A 24,419-nucleotide genomic window follows, 5' to 3' on the forward strand; every position below is an offset into this window, starting at 1 on the left:
GTGTAATTTCCCAACTGCCTAGTACAGTGTTCTGCGCACAGTAAGTGCACAATAAATGCCATTGATTAGTTATCTCCTCTTTAGCCCTCACAGGCTGGTTAACCTGCTGCTGAAGGCAACCTCACGAGGTAAGGGGCATCACGGAGATTTCTTCGAAGCAAAGCCAGGCTGGTCATTCTTTCAGGAAAGGGGCAGGACTTGAAAGAGGGTCCATCGTCCAGTGCCCTAGACTCTGATCTTCAGAGTCCAGTTTATTCTGTAGTTGGAATAATGATTAATAATTGTACTACTACTACTAATGATTGTAGTATTTGTTAACACTTATTATGCACCAAGCACTGTGCTATGTGCTGGGGAAATTACAGTACAATATAACTGGACCCAGTCCCTGAACCATACAGTCTGGGTAGGATAGAGAACAGGTATTTTATTCCCTTTTCCCAAATGAGGAAACTGAGGCCCAGGGAAGTTAAGTGAAATACCCAGTGTTACAAAGCAGGCAAGTGAAAAAAACAGATTAGAGCACAGGTCAGTCCTGGGCACTAATACTAATAATGATAATAATAATAACAATAATAGCATTTGTTAAGTACTTACTGTGTGCCAACACCGACTTAATGCTGGGATAGATGTAAGATAATTAGGTTCCGCATGAGGCTCACAGTCTAAATCAGAGGGAGAACAGATACTGAATTCCCATTTGGCAAATGAGGGAACTGAGGCACAGGGAAGTGAAGCGACGTGCCCACGTTCACACAGCAGACGAGTGGCGGAGCCGGGATTAGAGCCCAGACCGGTGTCCCATCCATTCCTGCACGTGTTAGAAGGAAGAGGCCTGCTGAATTCCCTCTGGCAGTATCGCATGAAGAAGAACAACCTTCTCAAGACTGAACCACCGGCCAATGCCGGTGTGAAATTTGTCCAAGTTAGAGCTGCCAAGGTCCTGGATCTAGCCAGGGTGGTGGCCCCCTTGGGGGCTGGCAGCAAGGGGACCCCCGATTCCAGGGTATCCTTGGTGGCTGGGGGGGGGGGTCAATGTGGGGAAAGAGCTGGGATTATGGAATTCCCTTGCATTCAAATTATGAAATCAAAGATATGAGCAAAGGCTACTTTCATGATAATAAAGATGATGATGATGATGGTGGTAACGACTGTTAAGCGCTTACTAAATGCCAGGCAGTATACTAAGTGCTGGGGTAGATACAAGAAAAACAGGTAGGCCACAGTCCCTGTCCCTCATGGTTGTCTAAGTGCTAACCAAAGGGGCCCCTCTGGTCACAGGCTGCAGCGGGGGTGTTGGTAAGCAGTTTGGGATCCCCCCGCTTGATGGAGGCGGGAATAGGAGGGACAGACATGACTGGCTCTTCCTCCAAGTGGGCAGACCTGGGCCCATCGATCTCCTCCTGATATTTATGAGCCTTTCACTGGACAACACAGGTGGCAGAATGCCTAGGGAATGGGAGGTCGAGCCTGGGGAGAGAGCATGCTCTTAATACAGGATCTGGAAACAATTGGCTCTCTGGGGCACTGGGGAAAACACAATCCACTGAGAAGAAGAAGGCATTAAATAGTCTGGTGGGGAATTGAGCGAGGCTTGGAAAAGCGGTAGGGGGAGGCCAATGGGAAGAGAAGTTGATGGGAAGTGAGGGCGACGGGAAGAGAGGGTGATGGGAAAAGAAGGAGACGGGAAGAAAGGGCAATGGGAAGACAAGACAGTGAGGAGAAAGCGTGATGGGAAGGAAGGGTGACGGGAAGAGACAGAGATATGGAAGACAGGGCGTTGCGAAAGAACGGTGATGGGAAGGGAGATGGGAAGACAGGATGATGGGAAGAGCGGGCAGTGGAAAGATAAGGAGTTACTTTTTCTCTTCCTCCAACTCCAGCCCCTGAGTGTAGTGGGAATTGCACTGAGGTGAGAAGGAAAAGGCAGGCCCTATGGAGAGAGGTGGAGTCTCACCTGTGAATTGGAACTCCTAGGTTCTGATGAGAGTCACCGGGGATTCTAAAACTATGGTCTTCCCTTAGACCACTGCATGACACTTAGTAAGTGCTTAACAAATACCTTAAAAGAGAGAGAGCGAAAGAGAGAGAAAAGAGAAAGGATACAGAGAAAGTAATGAAGAGGAGTGAGAGAAAGCAAGAAAGAGAAAGAAAAGAAAAGAGGGAAATAGAGAGAGAGAGAGAAGGAAAGGGAAAAGCTAAAGGAGAAGGGAGAAAAACCAAAACTCAGGTTAGCCTTAAATCAAAGCTATCTGCAGGAAGAACTGAAGCACTTCTGGTGGGAAAGGAATCGAGTAGATGTGTCATTAGAGGTGAAGTTCTGCAAGCACGTATCCTCTCTTCTACTCCCAAGGAAGCTGCTTGACCAATTTCCTTAGGGACCATGGAAAATCAGTCGGGTGCCAATGGAATTCACCACGCAAGTTGTCCCCGGATGGAGGAAGAAGCTGCCGATGGGGAGAATGTAGGGGAGGGTGAACAGGGTCTAGGAAGGAGGGGGAAGCTTGGAGGTCGGCAAGTAGGTGAGAGGGAGGGACTCTAAGGCAGGATTTGGGAAGACCTATAGGAGATTCCATTCATTTAACTAACATATTCAGTCTGTCACCACACCTTGTAGTTCTACCTCCATGACATCACTAAACTCTACCTTTTCCTTTCCATCCAAACTGTTGCCACACTAATCCAAGCCCTTATTTCTGTCTTGCCTTGACCACTCCTTGCCGCCCTTCCCGCCTGCTCTCTCCTCACTTCAGTCCATACATCACTCTGCTGCCCGGATCATTTTTCTACAGAACCACTCAGTCCGTATTTCCCCACTTCTCGAGACTCTCCAGTGGTTGCCCATCCACCTCTGCATCAAACAGAAACTCCTTATCATCAGCTATAAAGCACTCAGTCACCTTGACCCCTTCTATCTTATGTCATTCATCTGCTACGATAATCCAGCCCACACACTTCCCTCTTCTAATGCCAAACCACTCACTGTATCTTGATATTGTCTATCTTGTCACCAACCCCTTGCCCAAGTCCTGCCTCTGGCCTTGAACTCCCTCCCCCTTTGTATCTGACGGACGATCATTCTCCCCACCTTCAGAGCCTTATTAAAAGCCTATCTCCTCCAAGAGACCTTCTCTCCTTTCCCCTACTCTCCCTCTCTCCTGAGTCACCTAAGGAACTCGGATCCATTCTCTTTAAACACTTGATATTCGCCCCATCCTCAACACCGCAGCAGCAGCGTGGTTCAGTGGAAAGAGCCCGGGCTTGGGAGTCAGAGGTCATGGGTTCGACTCCCAGCTCTGCCATTTGTCAGCTGTGTGACTGTGGGCAAGTCACTTCACTTCTCTGGGCCTCAGTTACCTCATCTGTAAAAGGGGGATTAACTGTGAGCCTCACGTGGGACGACCTGATTCCCCTGTATCTCCCCCAGCGCTTAGAACAGTGCTCTGCACATAGTAAGCGCTTAACAAATACCAATATTATTATTATTACTTATATACATATCTGTAATTTATTTTTCAGTGTCTGTCTCCCCTTTAGACCATAATCTCCTCGTTAGCAGGGAATGTCTCTACCAACTCTGTCATACTGTACTCTCCCAAGCACTTGGAACAGTGTGCGGCACATAGTAGGTACTCAATAAATACCACTGGTTGACTAATTAGATTGTACCGTGGAGATGCCAAGAAGGCATCTTCTGTAAGCAGGTTTTTGGGCCCGAGAAAGCATTGAGAAGTGATGAGAATGGCCCATCCCAGAGGCTGCCAAAGGAAAGTTTCTATTTATATTGAGCTGTTTAAATATTAATGATCTCTCCTCTGAGCTCTCTAGTTAATGACTTCCTTCTGGTTGGCCCCATTGCACTAAATAGGAAATGAGGAATTTTTGCTCAGCAGCTACAGATTAGCCCTGAGCCCAGGGGGCTATCAGCCGGTGGGAGGTAGAAACTGAGGGGGTGGGGTGGGATGGGGGGAGGGAGAGAGGAGGTGAGAACAGCTTCCTCCAGATACAACAGTATTGGCATCCTCCTCTAACGGTGGCTAGGAGGAGGAGCCCGCTAGAGCCGCAGAGAAGTTCTTCTATAATGAGCGGGCGGGGCTGATGCCCCCTTGGTGATTCCTGCAGGTTTGCAAATAGCTACTCGCCCAAGGCAAGTCATAATTAATGTTGGGTGAATGGGAAAAGCAGCTGGTCTCTTACACTCAAGCCTAGAGGAATAACCAATCGATCGATCGCTGTCATTCATTGATCGCTTACTGGGTACAGAGCATGGTATGAAGCGATTGGGAGAGTTCAATATAACAGAGTTGGTAGACACATTCCCTGCCCACACCAAGCTTGCAGTCTAGAGGATGATGCTTTGGTTGGTGGGCTTTCCATTTTCCTTATTAAGTACAGGTTAAGCGCTTTCTATGTGCCAGGCACTGTACTAAGTGTTGGGTAAATACAAGATAATCCCACATGGGGCTCAGTCTAAACCCCCCATTTTACAGATGAGGAAACTGAGGCCCAGAGAAGTTAAAGTGACTTGCCCAAGGTCACACAGCAGGCCAGTGGAAGAACTGGGCTCTCAGCCAGTTCTTTCTGACTCCCAGGTCCATTCTCTATCCTCTAGGCCCGGTTACTTTTATCTGTGCCCAGGCACTCCTGGCAGTAATGCCCTGGGCCAATCTCATCCTGTTCTTCTTTCAGGACACTCTCTGACTGGACTGAGGATGTCAGAGAGCACCTGTTACCACAAGGAAGCAGCTCAGTCTCCCACACTCTCAGGAGGGGCTCTTTGTGAGCTTCTGGGGAGAAGGTTAATGATCAATCTGTGTTGACTTAATTTGTTTGCGCCCCGGTGGCAGGCTTGGATCCAAGAATCCAGGGAAAGGAGAGCGAGAAATCCATTATCCACCCAACAGGAGTTCTGTGAAGAGTGGGGCAGTAGGGGCGGCCACGCTGGAAATCTGGATCTCTGCTCTCTGCCTCAAGGATGAAATGGATTTGGCTGGTGGCAGGGCCTGCTCGGGGTGGATTAGAACACGCGTCAGTTCTTTTTTCTGAGCTTGGCTGGCTATGGGTGACGAAGGACTAGGAAATTTCTGAGCCAGAGGTACTTGGGCTTTAGTTTATGATAGTTATCACTGGCCTGGCTTGGCCTGAATTGGAGGGCAGATTAGTTTTGATGAGCCGCATGTGGATTATCCACTTTTTGGATTAATCATGCCCAATTTTTTTTTAAGAACTCAACAATAGCCTCTCCAGCCTCCTCCTTTTCCATAACGACCCTCACAGTTCACAGTAGGAACTCCTCCCTCAGTTCTTAAAATGGGCCTGGTTCATCATCCCATCTCAGCCCATTAGAGAAGCAACATGGCACAGTGGATAGAGCATGGGCCTGGGAGTCAGAAGGTCATGGGTTCTAATCCCAGCTCTGCCGTTTGTATGTTACAACACCTTGGGCGAGTCACTTAACTTCTTTGTGCCTCAGCTCCCTTATCTGTAAAATGGGGATTGAAACTGTGAGCCCCATGCGGGACCTGGGCCGTGCCCACCCTGATTAGCTTGTATCAATCCCATCGCTAACTACATCGCCTGGCACATAGTAAATATCTTAACAATTGTTACAATTACCCATCTCTTATCTGTTGCTTTGTTCTCTTCCCGTACCATAAATTGTCCAGGCTTAGATGACGGATTCAAGGAATCAATCGATCAAATTCTGGCTAAACCCACCCTTCACCCAACTTTCCAATCTCATTTGACACCACCACCATCTTCCATGCCCCAAGAGCCCACAACCTCAGGCTCCTCCTCAACGCCCTCTCCCGTTCCATCCCCTCAGCACTGAACTCGTCCGCTCAACTGTATATATCTTCATTACCCTATTTATTTTGTTAATGAGATGTACATCACCCTGATTCTATTTATTTGCTGTTGTTTTCATGAGATGTTCTTCCCCTTGATTCTATTTATTGCCATTGTTCTTATCTGTCCGTCTCCCCCGATTAGACCGTAAGCCCGTCAAAGGGCAGGGACTGTCTCTATCTGTTACCGATTTGTACATTACAAGCGCTTAGTCCAGTGCTATGCGCATAGTAAGCGCTCAGTAAATACTACTAAATGAATGAATGAGCTCCCACTTTCTTTCCACTCTCACATTCAATCCACTGCTAAATCCTGCTGGTTCTTCCTTCACATCATTTCCCACATCTATCCATTCCTCTGGTCCCAACTCTTGTCTTATTAGGGTTAGACTGGAGTATCAGACTCCTCACTGGTCTCCCTGTCTCTAACCTCTCCCACTATTTGAAGCATGGCTCAGCAGGTATCTGTTCCCTCTTTCAAAACCTTACCTGGCTTCCTATTTAACAGGGGAGACATATATGAAAATATTGACTGTAGTGATCCCACAACAAGCCGCCTTTCTTGTGACTGTTTGTGATCTCCCGAACAACAAGAGAGAGACTTTGCGAAGGTACTGATGGGCTTTCCTTGAGGGCAGGTGATTGTGGGCCTATGGGACCAGAACATAGAGGGAGTCGGGTTTCTCTTCCTGTTCTACCTGTTAACTGTCCTGGAACAGCGAAGGTCCTGGAACAATCAATGACTGCCATTTAAAGCCCCAGGTGCAATGCCTGAGGCACATGAAAGGCAGTCGCTTTGAATCACAAAGGGGGTACATGCAGAAGCAGCAAGAAGGGAGGCCCAACTGAGGCATGCTGAGACTCAGAGAGCAGCAGAAGGCAGCAGCACTTGGAAGCAGAAAGAAGAAGCAATGGCAGAATGTGCTCCTTTGACCACAGACTGGCATTGGACCCTGGAGCGGTGGAGTGAGTGAGTGTACTTATGTGTCATCTCCCTTGCCTGTTGGTAAAACTAAGTAAAAAGACCCTTGCACATTAACCTTGGTGATCAGAGGTGTGGTTTAGTAATACTAATTAGGGCATTGAAGTGCTTACTCTGTACAAAGTACTGTTCTAAGCACCGGGGAGCATACGAGGTGATCAGGTTGTCCCACATGGGGCTCACAGTCTCAATCCCCATTTTACGGAGGCCCAGAGAAGTTAAGTGACTTGCCCAAAGTCACACAGCTGACAAGCAGCTGAACCAGCATGGTTTGACTGCTACTGTGTGTCACTGAGACTCCCCCCAGGCCAGGAAGGTCCTAGTTGGTATGAACGGGGGGGGGGGGGGGGGGGGGGGCTTGTGAAATTTACAACTAGATTAGTCCAAGATAATAATAATGGTAGTATTTGCAAGCACTTACTACGTGAGAAACAGCGTGGTCTAGTGAAAAGAACATCCCAGTGAATTTTATCAGCCCTTGCAGGGTACAAGTCCTTCTTAGTGTCTTCAATAAATCTGACCCTCTCACCAGGCCCAGAGGCAGTCAGCCTTCTCTTCACCAGGTTACACGATCCCCATCCCTTCAAGTCTATTTCCCTGTTCTGAGAGCCCCATAGTGCGAGAACTATCAAGAAATAAATCACCTCATCAAAATATCTGCTCACAGAGGCCTTCCCTGATTAAGCCCTCTTTTCCCAACTTCCTCGCTCTTCTGCATCATCTGTGTACTTTGATCTGTGACCTTCAGGCATCTGTAGTCATCCCATCCTCAAGCAGTGGTATTTATTGAGAGCTTACTATGTGCAGAGCACTGTACCAAGAGTTTGGGAGAATGGAACAGAATTAGAGGACACATTTCCTGCCCACAATGAGCTTACTGTCCACACTAGTCTGAGTTGACTTGATGAACAGAAATCTCTGACCACAGGCCTGGAAACCTCGTACTCCCATTGCAGGTGGTTTAATTGTATCAAACACGTGGCAGGCGAGATGGGCTCTCTGACATTTTACTCTCCCAAATGCTTAGCACAGTGCTCTGCATACAGTAAATGCTCAATGAATATGATCGATGTATTCATTAGCGTCTGGGGCTTGGATTACATTAATTCTGGGGCATCCTAAATCCGGGAGATAGGAAGGAGGGGGAAGCTGAATCTGATGCGGGGGGGGGGGGTACGACGACTATCCGAGAAGGCGTTACGGCCATGTTATACCACCAATGTTGCCTGAAGGCCAGGTCCCCCAGCTTGGTGATGCTGTCTTTGGCAAAGTAGGTCTGCATATAATAAACCCTTAAGAAACACCACTGACTGATTAATTGATTCCTTTTGAAGGGATTCGAGGTAAGGGGCCTAGAAGCAGTGAGTCCTCTTTATGTTTCAGTGACTTTAATAATGATGTTGGTATTTGTTAAGCGCTTACTATGTGCAGTGCACTGTTCTAAGCGCTGGGGTAGACACAGGGGAATCAAGTTGTCCAACGTGCGGCTCACAGTTTTCATCCCCATTTTCCAGATGAGGTAACTGAGGCACAGAGAAGCGAAGTGACTTGCCCACAGTCACACGGCTGACAAGTGGCAGAGCCGGGAGTCGAACCCATGACCTCTGACTCCGAAGCCCAGGCTCTAAAAACAACAATAATAGTTATATATAAGAAATTACTACATGTCACGGGCTAAGTGCTGGGGTAGAAGCTAGATAATCAGATCCCACATAGGTCTCATAGCCTAAGTAGGAGGGAGAACGGGTAACGAATCCCCAATCTGCAGATGAGGGAACTGAGGTGACTCGCCCAAGGTCACACAGTAAGCAGGTGGCGGAGCTGGGTTTAGTTCTCGGACTTCCAGTGCTGGGGGGTCTTCCTAATTGACAGCGCTACTTCCCAATTATGGGTTCTTAGAGCTGGGCGACTATCAGACGTGTCATCTGGGCCAGCCCTCCGCCTTTCTGCGGGTCAGGGCCTCAACCCTGCAGAAGAAATGATGGTTTAATCCTTATCATTAGTTTTAGAGGTTTCAGCCAGCCTTCTGCCTCCTACATATTCGTGCTTTTCTGCCACCCCACTCCACTTCCCACTCTTCATTCTTCTCAAGCTAACCTACAAACCATTTCTCTCCAGCCACTGATGTCTCCCTGAAATCTTTCCCCTAGACGGTAACTTCCACCCCTTTCACAACTGGAAAATCACAGCTCTCCCCATCTTCAAAGACCTTCTCGAAGGCACCTCTCCAGGAAGCCTTTAGCAAGTAATTTCTGATCTCCCGACTTTAAATCCCCTCTTAATGACACCTGGGTACTTTCACTTCACCTAGGCACTTCGGTATTCACAAATCTCCCAAAGCACTTCAATCAATCAATGGTATTACTAGAGTAAAATAGAGATTAAGACCGAGAGCCCCACTTGGGACAACCTGATCACCCTGTATCCCCTCCAGCGCTTAGAACAGTGCTTCGTTCGTTCTTAGTAAGTGCTTAACAAATACCATCATTATTATGATGAGTGCTTACTATGTACAAGGCCCTGTACTAAGCACTTAGGAGAGTACAGTCCGTATTTTATATACTCTAGTCCGTCCTCCTAATTTAATTTATTTAAAGATAAAGATTTGTCTTCCCTGCTAGGACTGTAAGCTCCTTGCACTCAAGGGATGTGTTAGATTGTATTGTATTTCCCAGGCACTTACTCTGTGCAAATAGTGGGCACTAAAATACTATTGATTGAACGCCCTCTGGTGCAAAGCATGGTGCTAAGTACTTGGGAGAGTGCAATAGGGTTAGTTAGACATGGGCCCTGCCCTCAAGGAGCAGCGTGGCTCAGTGGAAAAGAGCGAGGGCTTTGGAGTCAGAGGTCATGGGTTCGAATTCCAGCTCCGCCACTTGTCAGCTGTGTGACTTTGGGCAAGTCACTTCACTTCTCGGTGCCTCAGTTACCTCATCTGTAAAATGGGGGTTAAGACTGTGCGCCCCACGTGGGACAACTTGATTCCCCTGTGTCTACCCCGGCACTTAGAACAGTGCTCGGCACATAGTAAGCGCTTAACGAATACCAACATTATTATTAATCTAAAAGCAAAGACAGACACTGATATGCCACGTGACAGGTCCTCACATAACTGCCCCATTTTTTTTTTGTATAATTTGTGCATCGTACAAACAGGGGTGGGGAATTAAGTCGAGCAATAAGGGGAAGGGGAGAAAAAAGAGGAAAAAATGAAGAGGAAAGGACAAGTGAAGGAAGAGAAAGATAAGAGGGCATTTGAGAGCTCTATCTCTTCCTCATGACTGTAAGTTTGTTGTGGGCAGGGGACATGTCTACCGATTCTTTTATATTGTACTCTCCCAAGGTCTTAGTACAGTGCTCAGCAAACAGTAAGTACTCACTAAATACAATTGACTGATTGATTCTATTTCACCCTCCCAACTGTTGAAGGTAATTGGCACTCCAAAACTCCCCTTCTCCCCTGGAGCAAATCTGCCTCATAAAAACGAAACAGACATCACCAAAAAACCCCCTCCCATTTCCGACTGTAAGCCTGCCTGGACAGCATGATCACATCTTAACCCTTCTCTTCCTCCCTTGGTGTGCATCACTCTCACTACTCTCAATTATATATACCATGAAAAAAAAAAATTTCCTCCTCAAAAATGGGGGTGGGGAATTTATGTGGTGGAGGCAATTAGGAGAGTAAATGTAGTGATTTACAGATAGGAGGGAGGAGAAGTGGATGCATATTCATTCAGTAGTATTTAGTGAGCGCTAACTATGTGCAGAGCACTGTCCTGAGCGCTTGGAATGTACAAATGGGTACCAGATAGAGACGGTCCCTGCCCTTCGACGGGCTCACGGTCTAATCGGGGGAGACGGACAGACAAGAACGATAGCAATAAATAGTAATAAATAGGATCAAGGGGAAGAACATCTCATTAAAACAATAGCAAATAAATAGAAACAAGGGGATGTACATCTCATGAACAAAATAAATAAAGAGCGTAATGGATATGCGTATGTCAGTTAATGCTTAAATAGTAGGGGGATTGTGAGTATACCAGGGCATAATTAACACAAAGTGGCTGACGTGGTCATTTGGAGAATTTGACCATAGAGGAGACCCGTTTCCATGCCTCCGATCTTTAAGAAAGTAAGAACCACTGCTGGTTGAGGAGGTCTACACAAGGCTTGCTAGAAGTTCGATCTGTTCCACCCAGATTCACCGATAAGGGGCAAACCTGCAGTGTTCTTTAGTGGGGTGGCTAACAGCTGCCGCGGAAACGTTGCCTTTAAAAAGGACACCTCCTAGCAACCCCAGAAATTTCCCCAGAAGCTTTCCGTGAAGCGTGGCTCAGTGGAAAGAGCACGGGCTTTGGAGTCAGGGCTCATGAGTTCAAATCCCAGCTCTGCCACTTGTCGGCTGTGTGACTGCGGGCAAGTCACTTCACTTCTCTGGGCCTCAGTTCCCCCATCTGTAAAATGGGGATTAAGACTGTGAGCCCCACGTGGGACAACCTGATTCCCCTATGTCTACCCCAGCGCTTAGAACAGTGCTCGGCACATAGTAAGCGCTTAACAAATACCAACATTATTATTATTATCATTACTTCTCGGTGCCTCAGTTACCTCGTCTGTAAAATGGGGATTAAGACTGTGAATCTCACGTAGGACAACCTGATTACCCTGTATCTTCCCCAGCGCTTAGAACAGTGCTCTGCATATAGTAATAATAATGTTGGTATTTGTTAAGCGCTTACTATGTGCAGAGCACTGTTCTAAGCGCGGGGGGAGATACAGGGGCACCAGAGTGTCCCACGTGAGGCTCACAGTGAATCCCCATTTTACAGATGAGGTAACTGAGGCCCAGAGAAGTGAAGTGACTTGCCCACAGTCACACAGCTGACAACACTTTAACAAATACCAACATTATTATTATTATTATTACCTGTCACGTCTAAGGCACAACAAACTTTGAAATCGGCTTGGAATAGATCTGCCGTCTTCTACGAAAACGCTCTAGTGCCCGTATCCTTCCGACTGGCCTGGGTAACTCCTGCAGCTTCAGAAGAGCTATTTCCATGTTATAATGTGAACGCTAAAGGCCTGAAATTAGTCACTCGATTTTCATATTCTCCCAGAAGTCTTCAGGACACAGGTGCCCTCCAAGCATGGCGTAGCGGATAGAACACAGGCCTGGGAGTCAGAGGGACCTGGGTTCTACTCCTGCCTCTGCCACTTGTCTGCTGTCTGGCCTTGGGCAAGTCACTTCAATTCTCTGGGTCTTAGTTACCTCATCTGAAAAAGGGGGATTGAGACGGAGAGCCCGACATGGGACAGGGACTGTGTCCGACCCGATTTGCTCGTATCCACCCCAGCACTTAGTGCGGTGCCTGGCACACAGTATGGGCTAAACGAATACCACAGTTATTATCATTATTCTAAATGTGATGGATAAATTGGGTTGAAAACATAGGCAGTGCCCCGGCTTCCAGTCTGTCTTCTCTTTCTCTGCCCCTGGTTCTCGGTCAAATCTGTGATGCCCTCTAATTCCGGATCTTATCCTTCCCCATCTCTTAGGCAGCGTCCCTGACAACTGCCCTGTGATAGCTCGGCTCAAGCCTTCCTAATCTCCTCTGGAGCCTTCCCTGTCGAGATCTCCTTTTCAGAGGCAGCTACGGAAACCAGACCAAGCCAGAAAAACCAGTCCCAGCTCCCCGATTCCTTCCCTTGGCAGAAGTCTGCTCTGCCGTTGGTTCAAAGAGAAGCGTGGCTTAGTGGAAAGGGCACGGTCTGAGAGTCAGAGGACCTGGGTTCTAAACCCCGCTCTGCCACCTGGCTGATGTGTGACCTTGGGCAAATCATTTAACTTCTCTGTGCTTCAATTTCCTCATATGTGAAATAGACCGCAAACTCCATGTGGGACAGGAACTGTCCAACCTGATTATTTTGAATTTACCCCAGTGTTGAGTACATTGCTTGGCACATAGTAAGTGCTTAAATTCCAAAAATAACAATACCTATTATTCTTATTCATAAAGAGATTAATTGATAAAAAAACAGAAACATATTCCCAGTTCCTACAGCTCAGGGAACTTTGTAGGGGCCTCACTGTGGCTAGTACTGAGGAGTCCATTCTATCCAAGTGCTCTGTTTAGGGCAAGAAAATAACTGCAGTTCAGACCACCAGCTCTTCAATCTAGCGTGACTAGCCTAATCAATCAATCAAACCTACTTACTGAGTACTTACTGTATGCAGAGCACCGCACCAAGTCCTCGGGAGAGTATCCAGACCACCAGCTCTTCAATCTAGCGTGAGTAGCCTAATCAATCAATCAAACCTATTTACTGAGTACATACTGTATGCAGAGCACCGTACCAAGTCCTTGGGAGGGTACAACATAACAACGTTGGTAAATATGTTCCCCGCTCACAAGCTTTCAGCCTTTGAATAATGATAATAATGATAATTGTGATACTTGTTATATGCTTACTATATGTTAAGCACTGTTTTAAGTGCTGGGGTAGATAACGAGATTTGGGGCTAGCCACATCCCCTTGATTCTATTTACTGAGATTAAGTTGTCTGGGTTTTGTCCGTCTGTCTCCCCCAGTTAGAGTGTAAGCCCGTAGGGATTGTCTCTATCGGTTACTGAATTGCACATTCCAAGCGCTTAATACAGTGCTCTGCACATAGTAAGCGCTCAGTAAATACTACTGAATGAATGAATGAGGTGGACATTATTTCAGGCCATTGGCAGCCCAGCCTGGAGAAGCAGCATGGTAGAGAGGATACGGCATGGGCGGGGGAGTCAGAAGGTCAAGGGTTCTAATCCCAGCTCCACCACTTGTCTACTCTGTGGCTTTGGGCAAGTCGCGTCACTTCTTTGGGCCTCAGTTACCTCATCTGTAAAATGGGGATTGGGACTTGGAGCCCCACATGGGAGAGGGACTGTGTCTGATCTGATTGCTTGTATTTACCCCAGTGCTCAGAACAGTGTTTAGAACAAATGTCATAATTATTATTACTTATGAGAGTCAGGAAACCCCATCAGCTAGAGGATTCTGGGATTGGGTTCCTCCAGTCTCTCCCAGATCAGGGTATCACCCCGGGGGCAGCTCTTCCTTACTTCCAACTCCAACTGGTTATGTGACCAACCAGCAGGCTCAGTCTCAGGTACCCTCAAGATGGCTCAGAGTCAAGACCCCGCTGAAAAAGCCCAGATAAAGCCCTCGACCCTCCCTCATCACTGGGAACACCATCACGGCACGTGACCTGGGACAGAAAGGCCTATTGGCCCGGCCCACATGTCTCCATGGCACACCGAGCCATTATTATTGGTATTATGGTACTCGTTAAGCACTTACTATGTGCCAAGCACTGTTCTAAGTGTTGGTGTAGATACAAGTTATTCACGATGGACGCAGTCTCTATCCCACACTGGGCTCACCCTTCTAATCCCCATTATTTACTGATGAGGTAACTGAGGCCCAGAATATTGAAGTGACTTGCTAAGGTCACACAGCAGACAAATGGAGGAGGGGGGATTAGAACCCATAACTTTCTGACTCTCAGGTGCTGCCCTAACCACTCCTCCCTGCCACTTCCCATGTCCACAGCCCAGGAAGTGTAGGTCCAGCACCTGCTCTTGACTATGAGTTCCTGGTGGTCAGGGAGTGTGTTTACCAACTCTGTCATATTGTGATCTCCCAGTTGCTTGATACAGTGCTCTGCACATGGCAAGCGCTCAATAAACACCATTTAATGATTGACGATAGATTGCTCTCCCAGGCTTCCTGCTGCTCAGGGCTGATCTGCTGCTTGGGGGTTCCTGACCGCGGTTGATGCGAGGAGTACCTCCCCTCTTCAGCGACGAGCAAGGAGCCCGGCAGTCTGGATTCCTACCTGCTTCAGGGGAAATGCCGGTGAAAAAGCAGACTGGGAGGGAGACGGGAGTTTCCTATAGAGGTTTGAACTCCAGATCGGTCTCTTCATTCATTCTTTCATTCAGTCAGTCGTATTTATTGAGTGCTTACTGTGTGCAGAGAAAAGTACTAACTGTTCGGGTCGTACAATTCGGCAACAGATAGAGACAATCTCTGCCCAACGACGGGCTCATAGTCTAAATGACAGAGACAGACAACGAAGCAAAACTAGTGGTCAGGCATTAATACCATCAAGATAAATGGTCATAGATTTTTACAGATCATTAATAAAACAGAGTGATAAATAATATATACAAATATGCACAAGTGCTGTGGGGAGGGGAAGGGGAAGAGCAGAGGGAGAGAGGAGGGGGAATGGTGAGGGGCGGAAGAGCAGAGGGAAAGAGAGGGCTCAGGCTGGGAAGGCCTCCTGGAGGAGGTGGGCTTTCAGTAGGGCTTTGAAGAGGGGAAGAGAGTGAATTTGGCAGATGTGCGGAAGGAGGGCAATCCAGGCCAGTGGTAGGACATGGGCCAGGGGTCGACGGCGGGGCAGCTGAGAATGAGGCACCATGAGGAGGTTAGTGGCAGAGGAGTAGAGTGTATGGGGAGGGCTAGAGAAAGAGAGGAGGGAGGTAAGGTAGAAGGGGGCCAGGTGATGGAGAGCTTCGAAGCCGAGAGTGAGGAGTTTTTGCTTCACGCGAAGGTTGACAGGCAGCCACTGGAGGTTTTCGAGGAGCGGAGTGACATGCCCAGAGCGTTTCTGTAGAAAGATAATCCGGGCAGCGGAATGAAGTATAAACTGGAGCGGGGAAATACAGGTCGTTGGGAGATCAGAGAGGGGGCTGGTGCAATAATGCAGTCGGGCTATTATGAGAGCTTGTACCGGCAAGGTAGGAGTTTGATCACTTGTCAGCTCTGAGACCCTGGGCAAGTTATTTCACTTCTCTGTGCCTCAGTGACCTCAACTGTAAAATGGGGATTAAGATTGCGAGTCCCATGTGGGACACGGACTGTGTCCCACCTTATTAGCTTGTATCTACCCCAGCACTTAGTCGAGTGCCTGGCACTCGACAAGCACATAATAAATACTGTTAAAAAAAAAAGGGGGGTGGAGCAGACAACCTGGACATCCAGCTCAGCTAACTCAGTAAGGTCCTTGGCCGGCTACGTTGTGGCCCTATCTCAGGGTGCCCACGCCTAAGCCTCTGGCCTGGGTCTCATTTTTCCCGGCCTGAAATATGGTGGGGAACAGTGCCTGGAGTGAAAGGGAAAAGGAAACGGGAGGGTCTGTGCCATATTTCAGTGGGAGGAACCAGGAAGGGAAGATGGCACGAACCCAGCTACAGACCTAACTCTTCACAGGAGGCGGGAGGGAGAGTTTCGGGGAACCTCATCCGACTCCGCTTTCAGCCCCGGAAGGAAATAACCTTCGGTGTCAAATCCTCCATCCCCCAGCCTCCGGGGCACCCCACCCGAGGGTGAGAAGCAACGTGGCTCAGTGGAAAGGGCACAGGCTTGGGAGTGGGAGGTCAGGGGTTCGAATCCCGACGCTGCCACTTGGCAGCTGTGTAACTGTGGGTAAGTCACAACTTCTCTGTGCCTCAGTTCCCTCATCTGTAAAATGGGGATGAAGACTGTGAGCCTCATATGGGACAACCTGATTGCCCTGTATCTACCCCAGCGCTTAGAACAGTGCTCTGCACATAATAAGCGCTTAACAAGTACCAACATTATTATCGTTATTAATTTGTCTGATTTTATTCTGGGAGTCTGGTATCTTGCACACCTTTCCCCTGTCTGGTTTCAATATAGAACCGGGAATTTTCAAATCCATTTAAAAAAATTTCAGCCACGGTTCACCCTGGAACATAGCTCTTGGTCCCCAGTTAATAATAATAATAATAATAATAATAATGTTGGTATTTGTTAAGCGCTCACTATGTGCCGAGCACTGTTCTAAGCGCTGGGGTAGATACAGGATAATCAGGTTGTCCCACGTGAGGCTCACAGTTAATCTCCATTTTCCAGATGAGGTCACTGAGGCAGAGAGAAGTGAAGGGACTCGCCCACAGTCACACAGCTGACAAGTGGCAGAGCCGGGAGTCCAACTCAGGACCTCAGACTCTGAAGCCCAGGCTCTTTTCCACTGAGCCACGCTGCTTCCCAAGGCACTGTAGTGGCACCAGACCTTTCAGACTCGGAGGAGAAGTGACGGCTCCAGAGCAAGTGGAAGCATCGGGGGGGTCCCCAGGAAATCAGTCAATCGACCAATCAGTCAACAGTACTTACTTTAGGCCTTTGCTCTAGGATTATTTGCAACGGCAAACTTCTACAAAATGGTGCCTAGGACATGATCATCTGTGTGCCCAGAGCAATATGTTCATTCGTTCATTCAATCATATTAACTGAGCACTTACTGTGTGCAAAGTACTGTATTAAGCGTTTGGGAAAGTACAATATAAAAATAAACAGACATATTTCCTGCCCCCAGGGAGGTAATGTGAGATATCACAGCAAATGCTTCAGAATTCTGATCCAGAAGTCGTGAGGTCTATCAGTTGCCAACCTACCTCACCCATATCCTCCAGCTGTGACTCTTCTAGCCCCCGAAACTCCCAGGGAAAGCGATAACCCAGTTTTCTTCCTCGAGCCCCACCCAGATGTTACCATGTCAGCCTAGACTCTCTTTACTTCAGGGAAAGCACGTGCAGGACTCAGGAAGTAATTGGAACTTTTTCCTCTGGAATAATAATAATAATGATAATGATGTTGGTATTTGTTAAGCGCTTACTATGTGCAGAGCACTGTTCTAAGCGCTGGGGTAGACACAGGGGAATCGGGTCGTCCCACGTGGGGCTCACAGTCTTCATCCCCATTTTACAGATGAGGGAACTGAGGCACAGAGAAGTGAAGTGACTTGCCCACAGTCGCACAGCTGACAAGTGGCCGAGCCGGGATTCGAACCCATGACCTCTGACTCCAAAGCCCGTGCTCTTTCCACTGAGCCACGCTGCTTCTCTAATCCCAGTCATGATGTCAACCTGTGCCTACCTCCTCATGGGTCATAACGTCTTTTCCCTCCTGTTTCCCACACCGCTCATCCTTTTTCTGCTGGGGCCTTTCCAATGACTCCGCCCCCTCTGATAATCCTGGGAAAGGAGGCCACCAGATCCAGGGAAAAGCCCAACCTCCCTTGGCCCTCCTTGCTCTGCTGTGGAGCGGAGAAAGGAAATGGAAGCTATAGAAGCCCCTGAGTGGGCCCCTGAGCCCATTCCCTGTTCTCTCATCGGGAACGTGTGGAAAAGCCAGGCTGGGAATGGAGAACAGCCGAGGTGCAACGTGGGAGGGTGAATCCAGGTCACTCTAGAGACTTAGACCTTTTCGATTTCTCAATTTCTTTCAATTCTGCTGCTGGGGCTCGGGTCCTTTATTCTTCATTGATTTTTCTTGGTTTAAAGAGGAATTTCTCTTGGAAAAGAATCCCATGTAACATCCTTGTTGGCAGGGAATGGACCTACCCACTCTGTTATATTGTACTCTCATATTGTAGTCCCTCTAAACTGCAAGCTTGTTGTAGGCAGGGAAGCAGCGTGACTCAGGGGAAAGAGCCTGGGCTTGGGAGTCAGAGGTCATGGGTTCGAATCCCGGATCTGCCGCTTGTCAGCTGTGGGACTGTGGGCAGGTCACTTCACTTCTCTGTGCCTCAGTTACCTTATCTGTAAAATGGGGATGAAGACTGTGAACCTCACGTGGGACAACCTGATTACCCTGTATCTACCCCAGCGCTTAGAACAGTGCTCTGCACCTAGTAAGCGCTTAACAAATACCAACATTACTAATGTGTCGGTTGTATTGCTATATCGTCCTCTCCCAAGCACCTAGTACAATGCTCTGCTCACAGTAAGTGCTCAATCAATTCTATGGACTGACTACTCTGGCCCAGCAATTAGTACAGTGCTCCGTATACAGTAAATTTTCAATAAATATGATTGACTGATTGACTTTGCTTCCAAATGCTTAGCACAGTGCTCTGCACGCAGGGAGTGTTCAGTAAATATGACTGTTGGATTAATTGGCATCTCAGCCTCCTTGGATCCTTTCTGTCTGGCAGGAGCCAGTCTGAGTGCAGTTACCGCTAATAATGATTATAATGATTGGGGTATTATTTGTTAAGCACTGACTAGGGGCCAAGCACATGGGTAGAGATGCAATTCAGAGTTCCACACAGAGTTTGCAGTCTAAAGGGGAAGGAGAACAGCTGTTCGATTTCCATTTTACAACTGAGGAAATAGAGGCATAGAGAGGTGAAATGAGAAGCAGCATGGCCTTGTGGACTGCACACGGCCCTGGGAGTGAGTTCTAATGCACCTCTAGTTTGCTGTGTGACCTTGGGAAAAATCACTTCACCTCTCTGTGCCCCAGCTACCTCATCTGTAAAATGGGGATGAAGACCGTGAGGCCTATGTGGGACAGGGACGGTGTCCAACCTGATTAACTTCTATGTACCCCAGTACAGTACTGGGCCCATAGTAAACACTGAAGTATAATAATAATGGTCATTATTATTATTATTCGTGATCAGTGTCCTCCACCCTGGCAAAGGATGACCACTGGTGAGAACACCACCTTTTCCTGAGAAGAGCCACCGACACAGCTACATTTCTCTGGGCTTTAGGAGTCACCGGTTCTGAGTGGAAGTGCCCTGTGGGCAGGGAATGGGCCTTTTCCACCTGCTGGATTTCCCCAAGCATATAGTACAGTGCACTGTTCTGAGTAAGTACTCAAAAGAGTACCATTCCTGATCCTAAGGAGTCCAGTCTGTATTTGCTTAGCTGATTGCCTGTCAGACTTAGACTTATGAGAAACTGTTTTGAGGCCATCCTCCTTCTGGAAACCTTCAATCAGTTAATCAATCAATGGTATTTATTGAGCACACACCGTGTGCAGAGCACTGTACTAAGCACATTAGAGAGTATACTATAACAGAGTTGGTCGACACATGGCTTGCCCTTCGCCATGACAATCCATCCATCGATGGTATTTATTGAGCGCTGTTTGCAGAGCACTGTACTGAGTACAATATAACAGAGTGGGTAGACATTTCTGGCCCACAGTGAGCTCACAATCTAGAGGACGGAACCCAAAGGAGGAGCCGTGGAGGAAACCTTGGGGCCGGAGAGATCTGCCAGGCAATCTTAACCGATGCATTGGCTTCCTCAAACTGGACAATACAACAATCTGCTTTTATCCCAGCTTCCTGGAGCTGGGACGTTTATTATCTTTAGCTTAAGAGGAAAAAATAATGCTGCGCACAGCGGTGGTTCTACGGAAATTATAACGCAAGGCAAATACCTCCCTGTAAACACGGAGTCGTCTCCCAACCCGCCTCAGGGATGTTGAGGGGGTGTTCCAGGGCTCATGTGAAGACATTAGAAAACATGGCAAAACTGTGTCTATAAGCTCCTTGACTCCAGCCACCTTAGTACAGTCAACTTTCTCCAGAGATGCCCAAATCAAATGCGTAAATGATGCTGTGGAGGTTTCCCTGGGCTCAGCCAGCAGCCAGACACAGGGAAGCCTCCCGAGCTCTTCCCCGCGCCCAATAGTCTGAAATACTGGGGGACCCAGAACTCTCTAACTCGTGCTTCGGAGATCCCTCCTCTCTGAGAAAAGGCTGACGGGAGCCCTCTGGTTTGGTGAAGAGATAAAACCTGTCTCCCTCTCCCCGTGGAACTTGGTCCAGTTGTCCCTGAGGGGAGCTGTCCACTTGACTACCCCAGTTCTCCCCCCGCCGCCCCAGGAAGCTGCGAGGGTGGCAGGAGAGGTGAAACGGTCCCAGGCTAGTGCCACGACTCCGCTGGCTACGGCTGTTCTGGCTCCTTCTCGGTGGCTTCCCATTAAAGACTAACAGCCATGTCCAGTATTCCTTCCCCGCTCCTTATGGAGCTGCAGTCACCGAGCTCTCTCGGTCATAGGATGCGGGGAGTGGAAGGAGTTAACCAGAGGAAAACTTGTTGCAAAGTTCCAGGAGGAGGCAGCTAACGCCTTGGAGCACAGCAGTCTCCCCATGTACCCCCATCACCACCCTCGAGCCCACCTCAAAGGATCGAGACCCGCACTTACACATGACATTCAGGAAGATGTTGCCCGACGCCAGGACCACCTTCTCTCGGGTAGCCCGGTCGTAGATGCCCACGTGGCATTCGTAGGGCCCGTTGTCCGAGATCCGAACTTCGGGGAGCCTAGGAGAAGAGGAGGCGGGATATGAGGTAAAGAGCAGCAACAGAATTCAACTGGGGCTCAAGAGTAGATGTTTGACTCGCTGGACCTCCATCTCGCCATCGGCCATTTGTTAAGTGCTTAACAAACGCCACAATCATTCGTTATTATCATCATCACCTTTTCCAGGAAGTCTTCCCTGATTAATCCCACATTTCCCCACCCCGTTTTCCCTCCCTACTGCATCATATCTGCACTCTCTATCCACTAGACCACACTGCTTAACCGATTCATTCATTCAACTGTATTTATTAAGCACTTACTGTGTGCAGAGCACGGTACTAAGCACTTGGGAAAGTACGATAATTGTACCGGTTGTGTGTGGAGTCTTGCGTAAAATGTGTGGAACCTACAGAAGTAGAAGATGTCGTCTCTGCCGTCCAGGAGCTTACAGTTGATGAAAAAGACAAGCAGATATAAGTTGATGGAGACGTAGTAATTGAAAGAGCATGAGAACGGGTAAATGAGCGCAAATCGGATCAACAAATCCATGACAGAGAAATGCACGTAAGGGCTGAGGGGGCTGATAGGATAGCATGACCGGGGATTGTGGGGGAAGAGGATCAATCAGGGAAGGTGTCACAAAAGAGGTGACTTTTCGGATGGTGGGAGGGGGGTGACTTGGTGAAGTTGTAGAGGAAGGGTGTTTCAGACTGGGCAGTGGTTTAAGGCAATCAATCAATCCTATTCATTGAGCACCCTCAGAATACAAGACACTGTACTAAACATCTGGGAGAGTATAGCCGAAGCAAGACAAACGATCACTGCCTTCCAGAAGCTTATACTCAAATGGGGGAGGCAGCAAGAATTCATTTAAAAATACTGGGAGACGTCAGGGAGGAAGACAAAGTCATCAGTGTGAAAGAACTAAACGAATCATGAATATATAAATTAACGTATACATTGGGAAGCAGCATTCCCTAGTAGAAAGAGCACAGGCCTCGGAGTCTGAGGATCTGGGTTCCAATCCCTGCTCTGCCAATTGCTTGCTGTGTGACCTTAGGCAAGACATTTTACTCTCTGTGTCTCAGTTTCCTCAACTGTAAGAAATGAGGATTAAATGCCTGTTCGCCTCCTACTCAGAGTGTGAGCTCCATGCGGAACAGGGACTGTGTCTGCCCTAATTATCTTGTATCTACCCCAGTGCTTAAAAAAGTGCTTAAAAATACCTTAGTAATAATGGTAATAATAATTTACACACATGCCATGGCTAAGCATAAACTGCCCAGGTGCTAAGAGGGTGTTGAGGCAGGAGAGTAGTAATAATAATAATAATAATGTTGGTATTTGTTAAGCGCTTACTATGTGCAAAACACTGTTCTATGCGCTGGGGGGATACAAGGCGATCGGGTTGTCCCACGTGGGGCTCACAGTTTTAATCCCCATTTTACACATGCGGGAACTGAGGCCCAGAGAAGTGAAGTGACTTACCCAAAGTCACAGAGCTGGCAAGCGGCGGAGCCGGGATTAGAACCCATGACCTCTGACTCCCAAGCCCGGGCTCTTTCCATTGAGCCACACTGCTTCTGAGTAGAGAGGAAGGCTTTTGGGAGGTTTCCCTGGGAGGGAAGGAAAGTGCTAGTACATTGTTCTGTATAGTAAATGCTCAATAAATACCACCGATTAATTGACTGACGAGCAAAGTGGGATGTAGCAAGGAAAGAGAGCAGATAGGTAAGAGAAAGCCAGCAGCATTTTGAGGTCAATGGTCAAGATATTTTCTTTTATACGGGAAGCAATGAGGAGTCTCTGGAGGTTTGAGAATAGGTGAAAATTAAACCACAATTGCTTCTAGACTAAAGCTCACTGTGGGCAGGGAATGTGCCTGCCAACTCTGTTGCATTGTCCTCTCCCACATTCTTACTACAGAGCTCTGCACCCGGTAAGTGTTCAATAAATACCATTGATCGCAATGCCCCCATAATATGGAGAAAGTAATTCTCTCCGTAACCTTCTTTTCCTCCCCAATTTTTCACACTTAGAGTAATAATAATACTGATGATATTTATCATTAAAACCTTGCTGTGGAATAAACTTTGCTGTAGTTGCAAGAATGTGAGAACAGACACTGTCTGTGCCACAGAGAGACTGAGGCCCAGTGAGACTAAGTGACTTCTCCGAGGTCGCACGGCAGAGCCTCGGTGGAGCTGGAACTCAAACCTGGGTCTCCCGACTCCTGGGCCTGTGCCGTCCCACTAGCCCAAGCTGCCTCCACTCATTCTTCCTTCCCCTCTACTTCTTCTTCTTTTCCTTCTTTTCCGCTTCTCCGCCCTCTTCTCTTTCTCCTCATCCTCCTGCTCTGGTTTCCTCATCACCCCCAGAATGATCTAGGCAACCGGGGCACAGGATCCAAACAAGCTAAAAAAAATGTTAGGGTTGCCAGGGGACGGTATCTACCAACTCTGTTATATCATACTCTCCCAAGCGTTTAGCACAGTGCTGTGCGCACGGTAAGCGCTCAGTAAGTACGACTGGTTAATTGATTGAAACATGAGCCCCGTTCCCCAGCTGTCTCGGGGAACCTGGAATTCCTGCCTCCAGTTGAATCCCAGGGGGTACAAGGCTCCCCGCTGCTGGCCGGAAAAGTGAAACGACTTGCCCAAGGGCATACAGCAGGCACATGGCCAAGTTGGGATTAAATAAAAAATAAATGGTGGTATTTATTAAGCGCTTACTATGTGCAAAGCACTGTTCTAAGCGCTAGGGTGATATAAGGCAATCCGGTAGTCCCACGTGGGGCTCACAGTTTTTTTTAATCCCCATTTCACAGATGAAGTAACTGAGGCACAGAGAAACTAAGCGACTGACCAAAGTCACGCCGCTGGCAAGCGGCGGAGCTGGGATTCGAACTCATGACCTCTGACTCCCAAGCCCGGGCTCTTTCCACCGAGCCGCGCTGCTTCTCCTACGTCCTCTGACTCAGTCTATCATATTTATTGAGCGCTTACTGTGTGCAGAGAACTGTATTAACCACGTGGAAGAGTACAAGATGACAATATAACAGACACATTCCCTGCCCACAACAAGCTTACAGACGAGAGGGGGAGACAGACATTAATATAAATATATTAGAGATATATACGCAGTGCTACGGGGCTGGGGAGAGATATGAAGGAAGGGAGCAAGTCAGGGTGACGCAGAAGGGAGTGGGAGAAGAGGAAAAGAAGGCTCAGTCAGATGTGCTTTCTATAAAGCTCTTTGAAGGAGGGGAGAGTAATATTCATTCATTCAATAGTATTTATTAATACTATTAATAATAGTAGTAGTAATAGTCTGCTGGATAATAATAATAACAATGTTGGTATTTGTTAAGCGCTTTCTATGTGCAGAGCACCGTTCTAAGCGCTGGGGTAGATACAGGGGAATCAGGTCGTCCCACGCGAGGCTCACAGTCTTCA

The 24,419-nt window shown here is 47.9% G+C and overlaps 1 protein-coding gene across 3 annotated transcripts in view; it reads right to left on the reverse strand.

Annotated features, from left to right (window-relative positions):
* The window catches only part of IGSF21 (immunoglobin superfamily member 21), a 404,504-nt gene that overhangs the window by 59,632 nt on the left and 320,453 nt on the right, over window positions 1-24,419 (reverse strand). For all 3 annotated transcript variants that reach the window (XM_029066236.2, XM_029066237.2, XM_029066238.2), the window contains one exon: window positions 20,866-20,984. In XM_029066236.2, coding sequence (XP_028922069.1) covers window positions 20,866-20,984 — 119 coding nt within the window. The remainder of the gene's footprint in view (window positions 1-20,865; window positions 20,985-24,419) is intronic.

Source organism: Ornithorhynchus anatinus, chromosome 5 (assembly GCF_004115215.2).
Source record: "Ornithorhynchus anatinus isolate Pmale09 chromosome 5, mOrnAna1.pri.v4, whole genome shotgun sequence".
NCBI classification, from domain to species: Eukaryota; Metazoa; Chordata; class Mammalia; order Monotremata; family Ornithorhynchidae; genus Ornithorhynchus; species Ornithorhynchus anatinus.